Raw genomic sequence first — 16445 nt, 5'->3', positions numbered from 1 at the left:
GCTGTCGAACGTCAAGGGAAATTCCACACAGCATGACAATTTACTTAACTCCTTTTTTTTCACATCCTCTGTCACCTCTGATTAAATTGAGCCAACTGTATCAATTACACATGCTGTCTCCCTGTTTTACCTGGGCCCCTCATTACTAATGCTGGATGTACGTGTGTGTTAGAGAGTACCATGTAAACGAAAACACATAGCTGTCATGAAAATATATGCAGGATACATTAAAAAAAGGAAAATCCTTAAAGATCCCCTGCTTTCAGAAATGTAGTGTTTAAATGGGTTACACCTCTTTGATTGCTTGTTGTAGCTGTATAGATTTGTACATATTTACCACAGTGCAAATTTCACATTTCCAATAGACCACCGAAGTTGTGCCGTCATTCTGTAGTCTGTGTCTTACATACTTAAAAAAGATGGTCCGTCAATGGTTAGTAAAGACAATGTTTTGTATATGGTTCTATATAGAACATTTTTGAAAACTGATCTATATAGCATCAAAAAGTTCTTCTATTGTTACAATGTCAAGCTTATAACAATAGAAGAACCCTTTTTGGTGCAAAATAGAACCGTTTTCAAAAAGGAAAAGAACCATTTCACCATACAAAAAAGTATTTAGGCATAAAATAGTTCTAGAAAGGACTAAATAGAACCATTGCCTTTACTAAAGGACTCTTGAAGAACCACCTTTTTAAAATGTGTACCCATATAAGACACTCTGGGTCTAAACTGGATTTCTCTATGGCAAAAATGAATTTAGGCCCTAAATTGCTTGCAGGTCACATCTGATGGTAAACACTGCTGTAAAAATTATTTTGCTAAACAATTTATACAGTAATAAAATAAAATAGATCATTTCATTTTAAAATAAATAAATTGACCTTTATTTTACTAAATGCTGCACATCTGAAACCTTGTGATTATGATTATGCATAACAGAACAGCAAGCAATCATGTCTCACTGTTTTCTTGACAAACTAGGCTTTTGTCAAAGTTTCAGTCTCAGAACAGTTTCAGACAGAGGTATCTACCGTTTTTAATGTATATGTTGCCTTTAACAAATCTTCCCTACCTCTGATTGATATTACAGGCTAGAATATGAAAGCAGCTTTTACTCACGCTCAGTAGCTGCATTCTTCCATTAGACACAATCATGGGCCATAAGATTAATCTGCTTTGCACATGTTGGCTTTGTGGTTTTAGCCTCATCAGACTGTAGGAGCTTCTAATCATACTCTAGCTCGGTGGCCATTAACCACATTGTAACTTAAAAGCATCATGAATCCTAGGCTGTAGGATTCTGAACATCAGTACTCAGTGCAGCTCCTGTTCATACAGCACTTTCCTCAGGTTTCTTTGCAGCTGTGGATTTGGTCTTGCATTTGTTTCTGAATTAATTTTCAGCTCATTTTTTTTTGCATGGCTCATCCAGGACCCACCAGCAGTGGTTACTACACACTTCTGTAGGCTAAGAATAACTCAGCCAGTTTGCACTGCAGTCCATATACTGGCTGAATAATAAGCCTTAGTATGTAATAAGCTTGAGATTTTAAGGGGTTAATGAGATCAGGGTCCCCAATAAGTTGAGTAGTCAACAGATCAGTCATAGCTCTGTTTATGCTTAGTGTTAAAATGTGCCCCACATTCAGCGCACAATTTGATTCACAATAGTGGGTTCAAAGTTCCTTATTCTCACAATATTTTGAAATATATATATATATATATATATACACATCATCTAAACTGCTTATCCTTCTGGGTTGTGGTGGGGTGCTGGAGCCTATCCCAGCTGTCATTGGGCGGAAGGCAGGATACACCCTGGACAGGTTGCCAGTCCATCGCAGGGCGCATATATATATATATATATATGTATATATATATATATATATATATATATATATAGATATAGATATATATAGATAGATAGATAGATATAGATATATATATACAGACAAAGAGAGAGAAAGAATAATAATACATACCTACATACACAAATAATGTTACAGATACAGCTAAATCATATATAGTGGTAGACTTTCATCTAACGTTAACTAAGACTGTCCCTAGTAAGGGACACGCCTTAAATACAGGAAAAGAAAGAACATGGCAAATTATTTGTACAATATGCAGGATTCCTGCTTTATCTCTTCAGCTTCTGTTAAGTCCTCCAACCTACTCTGAAGTAAAAGGTGGTCCACTGCTAGGCAGCAGAGCATGCAGAAGTGTTACACCAGAGACTTCTTACATTTAACATAATATGCGCAGGTCACTGCAGAATCCATCATATACATCCGCCATTTGTGAGGGGGCCAAACTACAAAGTGGATGATGACAGTGCTGTGTTGTATCTATATGGCAAGCTGCTATATAATGTGAAAACCACTTCCACCTCTGCTCTGGGATATTGTAGGCTGAGTCATGAGTCATCAAACATCACAGGCCTAGGAGCCTAAGGTAAAGGATGTAGGGGATAAAGTTAAATATGAGCCTACCTCCGCACGGCCACTTACCACCGTAACAGCTCACGATAAAAACAGTTTACAAAGACGTCGAGTCTGGCCTGTGGGTGGTGGGGGCTCGGAGGGGGTGGGGGCTTGAGGTGAAGAAGGGGGGTGGGCACTGCATCCACCAAATAGGGACCCCTCAACCAAAAATGCTGCTTACATGACAAATAGCATGCAAAGAGGAAATGGCTAAAAGTAGAACAATAAGCAAACAGATGGTTTCATTATGGCCGAAAAGGAAATTCTGTCTGCAGAACCCTTTTCTTTGAGTCTCGTTAGAATCACATTGTTGACCATTTTCAGAATATATTGTCAGAGGGACCAACTGTGACAAATCCCTTAATCTCCGCACTGATATTGATTCAATGAGGATTAATCAGCAACAAAAGCAGACTAAATGATGGACTCCATGTCTTTCTCTTTAAGGCTTGACCACACAGTTGTTACATGTGGTGGTGAAATGATCACAGGAACACAGGGCCTAGATGATTGCGAGACAAACCAAACTGAGGTCTGGTCATCTGGCAATCGGATCTGTAGTAATTCAAAAGAGCCCTCTGAACGAGGCCTTTCAAATTAAAACCCACTGAGAATCACCACTGTTGTCCTTTTTTGAAGACAACTGGATTTTAATGTTTCAGTCAAACAGAAAAAAAAATCTAATTTACATTATTGACCTATCTATGTTCCACCCTCAAATAATGTCTTTTGTAGCAACTGTTGCTAGGAGGGACTAGCTTTCAAAGAACACTGGCAAAAATCCCATTTAACCTAACTAGAAACTGAAAGCACAACTTGTTTTTATTATCAAAATCCCTAAATTCAGAGCATTTACTCATTTCAAATTGTATTTAGTTTAAATGTGTGTGAAATGTTACACTGTTCGGATAGACTGGGTGGTGTTTCATTGTTCTGTACTCAAGCTAAAATTAGCATAGTGGTCTTTGAGGTTGTTTACACCTGGCATCATCATGCGTTTTCAATGGTCACACTCGGACTTCACCTGACTGCATGAAAAGCTAAGTGTAAACACACCCAGGACGCATTGTGATCGGATTACAGCCGGATCACTTAAGATGGACCTTTACCACATTCAACACAGGTGTAAATGAAAGGCGTTGTCTATATCTGCATATAGTTAAGGGGAAATGCGTCTGCTGACTAACAGGTGAGAACAAGAAGGAAGCAAGATGAAGTAAACACAAGGCTGTAGTTGTCATAACAAGAAGTGTGTTCTTGCCCACTGGGCAGACAAAAAAAACAGAAATAACATATTTGTTGATCTCTTTTGTGTGAGAAAGTTAAATAGCCTCAGTCAAACCGGGGACATATTTTAGTGAAAAGTGTATATGGAATCTGGCCAAGGTATATCCAGATACGATCTGGACATGAGGCACATGTTAATATGTTTAAACATATGAAACATATTGGTGCTTTCCCAAAAAAAAGAAAGTATCTCCAGAACGTTTTTTTACAGGAGAAAACATTTTTTACTTAATAATGTAAGTTAATGTAATTTTGGATCATTTTTATTTATCCCCCCTCATAAAATCTGAAACAAAGTAAAAAGTAAATAAAAGCAAAAAAATAGAGATATATGTTTTTGGGACAGCAATGATATCTTAAAGATTTAAACAGCCTCAATGTTGTTTCCAACCAGCCCTGTTTCAATTAGCTACAACAGTATAGCCAAGCTCGATGCTACAGTTTCTCAATGGGAAGTTTGGAAAAAAAAAAACTGCTCTGAATACACAGCACAGCTTGGTGGCATAGAATTTTAAACTGAATCACACAACGTTACATAGCGACACTTAACAAACACTGTAGTATGCAGTATGAATAATTTAGGTATTTTGCATATTTGAATGCTACTGTTTCTCAGTGGGATGTTTGCCAACATTTTGTAGTTTTGTCTAATCTAGCAAGAATCAATATAAAAGAATGCATTTGTGAGTAGTGCATGGATCAGTTGGATCAAGTCAGTTGTCCCTTTACCCTAAATGCAGTTGAGGGACAAGTTCAGTGACAGAAGTTTGATTCAGAAGCTGCTTCTACTGTTTTTAGATTTGTGTCATATTTCCATGCATAACTATACGCTGTACAGAGTCAAGTAAGTATAAGCAAGTCTATTTGAGATTACTTAACAAATAATTACCCTGCCAATTAGCAACTAATGCTAATTGCTAATTGGTGGGGTCTAAGTTTCCATTACTTGCTCCAGTGCAAAACTAAAGAAGTAAATGTCAAACACCAAACATGTCTTGGCTGACTGATAACATTTGGGGTAAGACAAAAATTAACTGTAGGTAATGTAAGTACAGAACAATAGCAGGGGTTGCGGCCAAGAACCAAATGTCATAAAGTATATTTCTACTAATTTTGTTTGGTTCGGAATATTTGTTTCAAATGCCAGTGCTTCAAGACTAATATCTCACAAGAACAAATAAAGAATATGCACAAGTATGAGTTCACATTTGACTACGAAGGCTGCTGGAATGCTGCCGTGTTGAAGTTCGCCAACATTATTAAAAATCCATCCAACTTAAGTGCACCTTTTACAGTAAGTCCTTTAACTGTAAGTGCAGTGGACTGTGCTCAGCATTTTTTATTTCCTTTACCAAATCACTGTACAGATCAGCTTCGTGGACATGCCCTCCCGTGGACTCTGTCATACAAAGAACAATTCTCAGCGCTGGTTTCGTGACAAGAGCTCTGTCACAGAAACTAACTTCTTATCCTTCAGGTCTCTGGTTCTAGCCACACATGTGCCGAGCTAATTTCTGCAAAGCCAAGTTTTATTCAAAACAGCACGTAGCACATTCAAACCTATCAACCGCGTTCAAGACTTGTGCATGTACATAGTTCAAGAAGGAACATTCAGTCCAGATTGAACTGATGCATTGCAAATCTCTATCAAGGAAGCTGAAACAGGAGAGTTCCACTTTTGCCAGACTTCTCAGTTCTTTTCAGCGCTAACGAGTCGAACAAGAGAGCTGGCATTTAAGCCCTGTGACTATGGATATTTGTTCAGCTGATTTAAATGTAGTTCACTTCCACAGTAATATTCAGCGCTACGACGCAGGAACAGAATATTATCCAACACATGCGACTGCATTTATATGTTTAATCGTTCTATCATGATGGAACATATTGTAATATATTCTTAAAAATGTTCCTAAATGATTCTTAGCTTGGATGTAGAGTTCTAGGAAAAACCTTGAACCTTTATATTATGTGGAGGTTTAAAAAGATTTTCTCACTTGAACATCTCATTTACAATAATAGGTTTCATTCAAGGCTAGGTTCTTTAAGGTTCTTTATGGCATTTGCATTTTTGGTGGCACTTGAATGAATAGGAGAGGGCAATATGACAATATTTATTGTTATTGTGATAAATTACATCACTTTATGTGACAATATGGTTTTCTAAGTATATCGTAGATGCCATCAGTGCTTAAAGAGCACTGGCCAACTGCATGTTTCATTACGAAGAGACCATAATTAGTTTTCTTAATTGGTTTTAGTCCAGCACAGTATGTGAAATGTTGAATTAAAGCCATTGAATCCATAGTTTTTGACAGATTGTTTACAGATATGTGGTGGATATTGCTAGGCCTGTCACGATCATGACATTTTAGGTGATAAATAATTACTATATAAATAATAGCAAATAACAATTTGTCATTGCATTTTGTTTATTGTTTGTTACTATTAAAGTACAAGCTTGAAGCGTCCAAATTGACTGATTAGCTGTCTTGCTTCCTACAGTTATTTGATGCTTTGTTTTGTTAAAAATACACATCCTCTAGAAGGAACCAACAAAAACATAAAATATGAAATGTGCGATAATTTTAAGACAAGCCATGTTGTCATTTCATTCAGAAAATAAACAGTAGTGCATTAAAGTGTGCAGAAGTGTGTTCACTGTAGAGGATGTGCTAAATTATTTTACCTTAGAAAATCAAAACGTATCACTTGACCAGGGGTGCCCAAACTTTTGCACACACTTTTACTTAGTGTTTCTCAACTGACGACAAATCTTTAGCTCAAATAGACATTAAAAATCCTCCTAAAGGTGTTATAGCACCAATAAGAAGCATTTGTTGGTTTTGTAAGACCCACGATGTTTCTCAATAAATACATTTTCTGCTTCCTTTTATTTACATTTGCCTCAAACCAAAATGATGCAAAGGCACCCAATTCACATTCTGTTTCCTGTGACGTAAATATGATAGTGAACACTAACAACTGTGGAATATAATTGCACTCAGCTTGAACAAGTAATTATGTAGGCCTGTCACAATATAACACAATCTCCTGATTATATAATAAATTTGGCAGGCCTACATATTGCATATCGTAAAAATGTCGAAGTATCATGATATATTTTTGCTGAATCGCCCACCTCTTGCCCATAAATGCTCAAAAACTGCACTATAATACTGATTGGATATGAAACATGGATATTCAAACTAACGTTCCATCCAGTAAGCTTTATGTAGCACTTGAAATGCCAGGACTTTTCAACAGGACCACCAAATGCCAAGGCATCTTCACCCAGGCTAACATGTCCGTGCCCTGAAAAACAGGGCAGAAGGTCTGATTTCAGCCTATGCTAGCGAGGGATTAACACTCAGGTGCATATGTACAGTGTGTGTTCGCAGCAGGGTTTTACTTGGCTGGAGAGTGATGGCTCCTCCAGCCATTGAGCTAGGAAGGAGTTTGTAGAGGCAATTTTTTTTGGAGGGAGCAAAACAATGGACAAAGAGCATGGCTGTGGTAGCTAGCTGTGGGTGGGGGGTGTAAGCGCGGCCCCCAGGCCCGTCACGGGCACGCGAGGTCAGGACATCTGCTGACATTTTACTGCTGGGTGCTGGCCAGGCTGCAGGTTTTGGGGCTCCTGCCAGGACCTCATATCAGGACTGCGTAAAACCACCAGCTCTTCGAGACTTAACCCAGAGCCCTTGGGACCTGCATGACCCTGTGCTTTTTCTCCTTTTTTTCAGCAGTAGCAGATTTGAGAAGATACTGTGAATTGTAAACTTGTAGCGTGGGCCCTAAGCTAATATGCTAGTCTAGATAGTGTATGTTAATATAAATAGAAAGGCAATTATTATGTGCACAGTACAAATAACAGTTTGTTTTTGGCTGTATGCTCAGAGAGGCAAATCTCAGACATAACATGAACAAGCTCACGTTCTGTCTAGGGGTGGCACTGATCCAATACCCTGTACTGATATCTAGAAAAAATGCTGGATCATATATATAGAGGAAAAGCATGGATTTCAAGATGGTTACTACTGTTTTTAGATAGGCATCACACTTTTATGACATGCAGCATCAAAGTGTCTATGCATGTTTGTCTGAAATTATATAATTCATTTGTTCATGATCTCTATTTATCTCCAATTAAACAGGATGTTTTTATTACAGTGTAAATGGCTGTGCCTCATTCAAAGAACAATTTGGTTTCAAACACTTCTTATAACTTTGTTATAAATATGTTTTGAAACTTCAGCAATGTTTATATTTTGTATCAAATTCTTGTGAGGGAAATTCAGTTTTCCATGATATGGGCCCTTTAACAATTCAACACAGTGTGAGTTTGCACAAAGCTAATTTGTGAGTTTAAGCTTCCATTACTTATTAGCTACATTAGCCTCGTAGCTCCAGAGCAAAAATAAAGAAGCAAGCTTCAGACAAAGTGCACCAAATTGTGCTCAACACAAACCTCCAATAAACCTAGCCTCAAATATCAAAGAATTGAGTGTAGAGCAACATAAGGTAAAGTAGTGTTGCCACGATACTGAAAATTTCAACTTCGATACGATACTTTGAAAATATTGGTCTTCAATAACATTTTTGATGCCAAAGGCAGATCAAACTAAGGGTCTTTTATTTTTTTAGATAAACATATCCAAATAAACATAAGATTTCTCATAACAATGACTACTCACACTAAATGCAATAATATAAAACACAATAAGCATAAAATGTGTGTGTTTTTAAGTGTTTGTATAGCATAATAACTTTCAACGCTGGTAACATTTTCTGTTACGGACATTAGACTATCAAACTATCCTACCTGTAGTTTCAGTATGAGACTGAAGTTAGCTTTATTTGCGCTAGCTTCTTGATCGAATTTTCCCATCCCACCTTAAATGGTGTAGCAGTTACTTTCTGGCACCACCATTTAAGGTAGAATTGGAAAATTTAAACCAGAAGCTAGCGAGCAAGAAGCTAACTTCAGCTTCGTAGTTTTAATGCTGGTAGTGTATATATATATATATTTTTTTGTGGTATGTTAAGATTGTTGAGGTTGCAAAATTGAGGTTACATTCACTCCGCAGTCCATACAGTCCATATTACATACATACATGCATACATACATACATTTACATAAACCCACCTACTCACCCAACAGCAGTTCATTCTATTTACAGTAATTTAGCCCCACTCTTTCATGCAGAACTTATGAGGTGTTTCTCCTTTGTGAATGAGGCACAACAAAAGGCAGCCAATCAGAACAGGGCTCATTTACATATATCAGTCTTAGAATCACAGTCAGTTACAATAACAGACTCTTTAATTTGAAGCGATAAACAGAAGTCTATTCCTAAATGTAATGCAAAAATGAATTATGACTGTTTTTGGTACAAAAAAAACCATACATGTGTCATAAGTAGACTTGTGGGGACAAAATAAAAAAAAAAGTAAGGCATGGACCCTGTAACTGAACAGAAGGAAGTCATGTTGTCTGTATATTTCTTCCTACTTTTAGATGGCCTTTAGAATTCAGTGTGACCTTTAGAATGCTATGATTAAAATTGCTCATTAAAAGCACAGTATCAGTTCTACTGTACGGCACTATGTATAAATAATATCATTCATTTGTTTGGTTCATCTGTATGTATCACTGAAAAGCAGAGAGAGATAGAGGGAGAGCTAGCGAGGACAGGGTCAGTCATTCAAATAGTCCCTGGCCTCTATTTAATCACACAAAGAGAACCTTGAGTTTACTGTTGTCCTTGATTCAAAGCAGTCATAACTAAATGCGGAACCTCTATTCACCGAAACAGCCATCATTCATTCAGACATCTCTTTCATTCAAAGTTTTCTTCATTGGGTTGAGGATTGAGTTTCACACAAGTCCTCTCAGAGTAAAATCCCTTCATTTGTTCGTTTTGCGATTTGCTGGCAAGATACCTCCACGCGAGCTGTCAAATAGAGCATGTTATATACTAGCCTTTAGCAGGGTAACAAAAGGGCAACATCTGATTAGCATTCACTGCACAATCTCTCTCTTCCCTTAGTATTTTATTACCACAGGTGCAGGGGCATTCATTGATCAGATGCACGCTATGGGCAAAGCTCGTCCTAATTGAAAACAGCACTATTTATACACCTGCAGGCACTAAACGTCTCTGCGAGCGAACATGAGGGGTTGCTGAAAGGACGGTGAAAAAGAAAGAAGGGGAGCGAGAAAGAGAATGAGAAGAGTTTTAGTGAAGAACAAATGCAAAAGAAGAGGAAAGTAAGCACTTCTTAACAGCAGCTCTTGTAAAGGCCGGATATGATGAAAACGTTTGATTAGTGGCCCGTTCAGAAAATCCATTATGCTCAGCTTAATTATGTTGTGTAAGACAAAATACTATCAGACACACAGTACTAATGGTCACAGCGTCAGAGAACTGTAGACGATAAGCTACATAACAGAACGTAAAAGAACGTGAGAGGGCATGTGTTATTGTGAAAAATTTCACAGTTGTGATTTCGGCATGTGCTTGAGTTCTATTGCCTTTATGCATCTTTTTTGCAAAGTGAAAAAAGTACACCAGAGAAGCCCAAAAGAAGTACAACAAAGAAGTGAGGAAGTGAAGGAGTGAAAAAGTGAAAAAGTGAAAGAAGAAAAAAGTGAATTCCATCAGCTGTTCAAAATTTCTGCATAAGGTTTGATATAAAATGCGGCATTCTAGCAAAACATACAGAGTCTGAATTTTTCACAGTGGTGGTGATAAAAACCATACATCAAAAGCATTTAATGCCTTTCATAATACATGTTTCCTGCAATTAATTGTTTTTCATTTCAAAATCACAATTTGAAAGAGTGCAATTTTTTAAATCTCAAGAGTTGCAATTTTAATAACATCCTATATAATTTAATGTTGCCTTACCAAGTTTTAAGCCAGGAACTTTGCTCAAACAACGCAGAGCTCATGGACTGGCAGAGATGTTACAAAGAAGGAGACAGTCACTGGTTGGAAAATGAATGGGAAAGGTCATAATGCTCAACATGTAATCGTTTATGGAGAAAGTCTCACCTTTCATTAAACTGAGCCAATTGGCTTGCTGTCGAAGCAGGAAGCAAGACACACCCCCTCAGTTGTGGAGATCTACTGAAGCATGGTATCCAGACAAACAAGAAAAAACACATTTTTTGTGTTTATTAAACTAATTATTATTGGATTTTTTTGTCCAGTTTTACCAGTGATTTTTAATATGTTTTGAAACAGTAATTTGGCCTTCAGGTCTCTTCCCTTTCAAAGAGAGAGGAGTCTGGTCTTCTATGACTGGAAATAACAGCCCAGCAGTGTTGTCAGGAGGGCCACTGAGTAGATAGACTTTCCTAGGACTCAAGCCCAAAAAAAGTGCTTCCCTCACAAAAAAAAATATTCACATTTAAATTAATCACCATATTGGTCAGAAAAATCACAATTAAATATTTTCCGCAAAGCGCTCAGCCCTTTCTCCTGATGCTTAATATGTTGTTTTATGTTAGTTTTGATACAAGGTTTTGGCCACAAGCATATTTCTTAAATATATCTGTGGCAGAGAGGCACATGGAGGGTGTTGTAAAGCAAAAGAGTACCCAAAAAGCAGTAAACCACTTTGAATAACTTTGTTTATATCTTAATGATTGAATTATGCAGAAATTGGCAAAACAGGAATTCCCTTTAATAAAACGTATTTTATATATTGGCCATTTTACAATTTTAAAATTGGAAGAACAGATTGGCAAACTGAATTTCTTTCCTAGCACTGCTGGACTATTAATACGTTTTTTTCATCCCACACATCTATGATCAGATGGGACAAGTGACTGCTGGACAACTGAAACAAGCTGATTCAGATTTTACCAACTGCCTTTGAAAATATATGGAATGTTATTACATCATAATAACTGCAAAACTACTCAAACAAGCATCTACACAATTATATAAGGCATCTAATACAACTTATGTATATAGCAAATACGCTACACAATCTCTTAGGCTGGCTTTACAGGGTGAAACATTAAACTAAATTGCACTTGAGCTGCACAAAGTAAAGCATCCTGCAACTCGTTCTGAACTCAGCTGCAACATGTGCAGGCAGCTCAAGTGTCATGAAACAGCCATTCAAAAGCCAGATTACACATCATGTGGTCATGTCGAACTTTTTTCATCGGATCCATAGAAAAGAAAAGAAAACAAAAGATTGTGTATTGGATGGTTCAAAAGGAGACCCCCTCGCCAATGCGCCACACTGACCAAAGAATGATTCACATATATTTCTATAGAATTAAACAGTGTTAATAATAATTCCTTAAACCAACATTAAATATTTGTTGGCCGACGATAAAAGCCCAAATAGATCTGATTTTGATTATTAGGTCTTAAAGAATGGTATATGAAGTTGATTGCTTACATCTGCAAATGTCAAGAAGGGCAAGTTCATGCTGGTGTCCACAGTGATAAAACAACAACAATATGAAACACCACACGTCTTTTATTGGCTCCTATTCACAGGTACAACACCATGTTTAAAGAAAAACACTCCAGACTGCTATTTAAGGAAGATGTGCTATTTACATGTAGATGTGTAGTTGCCAAAAAAAGAGTAAGTACCACACAAAAATCAAAAGCTAGGAAGCAACTGTTACTGCCAATTACATCCTAATATCTGTATCTCATCTAAACTGGTTGCATGTTTATTTAATGATAGAGGAAACACTGGGATAATAAGGGAATTCTCTAGTGCTTGCCCAGTGGTTTCTACTATAAGTGTGCTTTAAGTTAGTAGGTTTTCTGTTCTTACTGAATACAGGGAAATGTGTCAAATTAGTCATTCATTGTCGAAATTATCGACTGTACAATATAGATGTGACATAATTATTAGGTTTAGAAAATGCTGGGGAATTCCTTCAACTCTGATTTATTATTTTACTTTAGCTGAGAGCAAGAGCTTCTAGCCATGTTTTAGTAAGGTTGAATGCCAAAGGGACACGTCTACAGGTGGTTAGGCAGGGGAGCTGGCCGCAACCAGCCCAAAAAAACACAAATATAGTCCTCCAAAAATGTTTCCTGAAGGCTGACCGCACCAACTATGCAATCATCGTCCAAGTCCAAGTCCAAGTTTACAGCATCCCAAAACTCCCACAAACACACGGAAAACACAACCTTCACTCTCTTCCCAGTCCAGACGATACAGCCTCAGAATCTCACACGAGGGACTCATGTGGTGACAGTTTCTGGCCAAGGGCCTTCATGAAGACTTTGCCCCAAGACACAGCACAACTGAACTTGTGCAAACCCTCCTCTTTGGAGGAGTGAGAGAGATGTCTGTCATTTCATTCCAGTGAATCACATAATGGCCAGTCATGACCAAAAATCAACCGAAGGCCACTGCGGAGCCCAATGTTGCTGCTTATTTGATTTTCTGCATGCCTAAAAATAAAGCTGCCTAAGGGTTATTCGTAGCGATACCATAGAAGAACCACTTTTGGTTCTCTAAAGCAGTAGTTCTCAAACCGATCTTCAGGGACCCTCATGTGGTCGAGAATTTTGCTCAATCCCAACTCCCAGTGGGAAGGGAAAGAGAAAAATATAGACTGTCTGTGGGGGTCCTTAAGGACTGGTTTAAGAACCACTGTCCTAAAGAATCTTCCAATGGATGGTTCTTTCAAAGAATCATTTCTGTAAACGAGAAGTGTGAAGAACATTTTTAAAGATCCTCCACATAATGTACTATCAAAAGCAAACGTTCCTAAATCACTCTTGGCTTAGATCCCATGTGTCAAACACAAGGCCCCCGGGCAAAGACAGGCCCGTGGCACAATCCTATTCAGCCCGCAAAATTATTTTAATTTTCTATTATGGTAGCCTATTTCACCATGAGCTGCACTACAACGTTATGTGTGCTCCCACCCCCTCCCCAACAATGATCTATGCGACTGCACCACAGAAAAAAAAGAGAAAAAGATGCCAGGTGCCTTGTTCAAGCAAATGGGCAGTTTAAAAAAAAAAACTATTGTACATTGTGGACATTTAAATATGTTTAAGTTATCTGCAGCTAATGTAGTCTTGTTTTATATAAAACAATTTGTTTTTATTTAAAATAATTTTTGATTCATATTCAGTGCCATTTTTTGCCTTTGTAGTTTTGGCATATTTTGAACAAATGATGGCCAGTTGGGGTCATGGCAAAATGTTAAGTAAACATAAAATTAAAAAATCTCAAATCATATTAACAAAATGATTCTTTAAAAAAACATCCATTAAACCATTTTGGCACCTTGATCACCTTACATAAGAGAGTGGATAGAGCCAATTCTACACCATCACTTCCAGTTTTAAGATGCTCATTTTGGCTAAACCTGAAACTAAAATAGACTTAATATTCTTGCACAATGCTGTGTACATGACCTATTGTCCTTGCCATTCATCATAAATATGCAAATCAGAGTTCACATTGACCTTCAACTTGTAGACACTGGAAAACACACTGACAAACACGTAATCTCAAGGTCACGCAATGGTGTGAAGATCGTCCCTCTCTGCGGTCAATGCATGTGAACTTACTTCTGCTGGGTCCTGTTTGAGAGCGACGAGGCCTCCGCAGCTGCTTTCCTTGTCTCGAATTCCTCCCTCTTCAGGACCTCGCCGCTGCCCCAGCAGCCCAGCTCCACCAGCTGGCGGGCCATTTTCTTGTCCTGGAGGAGCAGTGAAACAGATCTAGTGAGCTTCGCAGAGGCCGGGAGGGGGTGGTTACAACTGAATGAACAATATGAGCAAGTCTGTCCAATTCAACTTGATTTCTGGGGCATCATCCTAAAATACAAAATGGTGTAGTAATGTTGTGGAATGTACACATAGAGAAAAATACCATTTTAAGCTTCATTCTGGTCATAGCTTTGTGCTAAATTGCTGTCCGTAAGAGAAGCGGGTTAACTCCTCCACACTCCACGTCCGGGTCCAGACTTCCATTCTTCATTCCTAAAGCTAACTTCAGAATAACTCAGTCAGTCTGCATTGTTTTCCATTTGGTTACTGAATAATAGACCTTACTGAGGAAGTGGGCATGCAAAGGACTTTAAGGGGTTAATCAGAGCACGGCTAAGGACACGGCTGTGGCTTTCCGGATCAAGGATTTCTGCCATATGTCACTGTAGCCCACTCAACATGGATCGTGCCATTTCCAGATGATTGAGAGAGATTCTTTGGGCCTTCAAACGAAGGGGCTGCTTTCATGTGGCCATGAGGCAATGAGTTGGTGAAACTCTGCTTGTTATGAAGTGCCGGTAAAGCTCTTGGTTTTAAATGCAAAGGTCCAATTTTGTGCAAAAGTGCCACATGAACTGTTCATTTGCTGTCATTCGAGACCTGAAATTAAACATTTTTGTTACTTTTAAGCAGATCAATTCTTTTCACTGTTACCTACATGGTCCTGTATGGCTTTGCTGCTGACCATCAAATAAAAATGTTCGACAATTCAAATTAGAGTTTCTTGCACTTTTCCACTTCTGTTGGATTTGAACTGGGCGGGACTATGTTGAAAGAAGCTGACAGGAGAAACGTTACCATGTGGTCTGAAACGCCTACACAGTCTTGATCAGGCAGTGCAGTTGAGTTTTTTTAGCATGAAGGATTTTTGGTTAACAGTCATCAATGCACATATCTACATATCTTTATCATTAAGATACTCTTAATACTGACAGACCCTTTAAATAGCAGTGAAATAGAGTTAAAAACCGGACCTGGTGATCTACAGCCCTGGAGAGTTTAGTTCCAACATGCCTTGCTCCAAAATTCTGCCTTGATTAAAGCCTCTGGAAACAAAATCCATTTTTTCTTTCTAAATAGGCTAATCTTGCTCTTGTGAACCCACAATATATAATTACAAAGTATGTCCTGTGAATAACTTTCCAATGCCCAATAAATGGCTATGCATTTTACCAAATTTCTTCTCTTTCGATGTGAACTGGGCAGTCCTAATCTTGCGCTTAGGTAAGCAGAATCCTCACCAATCTCAGGGCTGATGTGGTTCATCTTGCACACACAGCTTTAACAAATCTGTCCTCCCCTACAGTCTCTTCTCTCTGTTTGAGTCAGAGAAACTTACAGAGAGAAAGCTAACAACCAAGCGAAATCTAACCTACCAAGCATAACTTAGCTGTCACATAACTGAGATATCAAGCTAGCTCATCTGTCTGCATATGTAAAGCCTGTTTTACTCATGTTTTTCACATTTATGGTGTTCTGTTTAGTTCTGCTTCAGTGGCGCAGCAGGTTGTGAATGTTTGACTGAGGGCTGTCAATCACGCATGCATTTTAGAATATTAGGATCACACCCACACAGTTCTCAGGTCAGTCTGATAAGTGGTTTTTGAGTGTTTTATATATTTCTGTCCTATAGTCTTCATTCAAGCTTTGCTGTATGTTTAATTTAACACTCAATTTTGCTAGAATACAGATCTTTTTGATATTTTACACTGTGTTCCACCGGATAGGGGGTGTTCCAGGGCAGTAGATCACCAGAACTGACCTTGGGCACCCTTGATCTAAATGAACTAGGGATTCCAGTGAACACAACAGGCTGTATTTATTGGGAAAAAGACATCAAAGTTCTGCCATCCAGTCAAGGATGTGTGCTCACATGCTGGAGATAAGCACTTATTTC

The 16445-nt window shown here is 38.1% G+C and overlaps 1 protein-coding gene across 1 annotated transcript in view; it reads right to left on the bottom strand.

The window, feature by feature from the left end:
* cfap299 (cilia and flagella associated protein 299) overlaps positions 1-16445 on the bottom strand; it is a 116107-nt gene that overhangs the window by 86471 nt on the left and 13191 nt on the right. Inside the window, exon 3 of the mRNA XM_036598259.1 lies at positions 14348-14478. Coding sequence (XP_036454152.1) covers positions 14348-14478 — 131 coding nt within the window. The remainder of the gene's footprint in view (positions 1-14347; positions 14479-16445) is intronic.

This window comes from Colossoma macropomum, unplaced genomic scaffold (assembly GCF_904425465.1).
Source record: "Colossoma macropomum unplaced genomic scaffold, Colossoma_macropomum, whole genome shotgun sequence".
NCBI lineage: Eukaryota > Metazoa > Chordata > Actinopteri > Characiformes > Serrasalmidae > Colossoma > Colossoma macropomum.
Note: the sequence above shows the minus strand (reverse complement) of the source record. Positions and strands in the feature narration are given on the sequence as shown.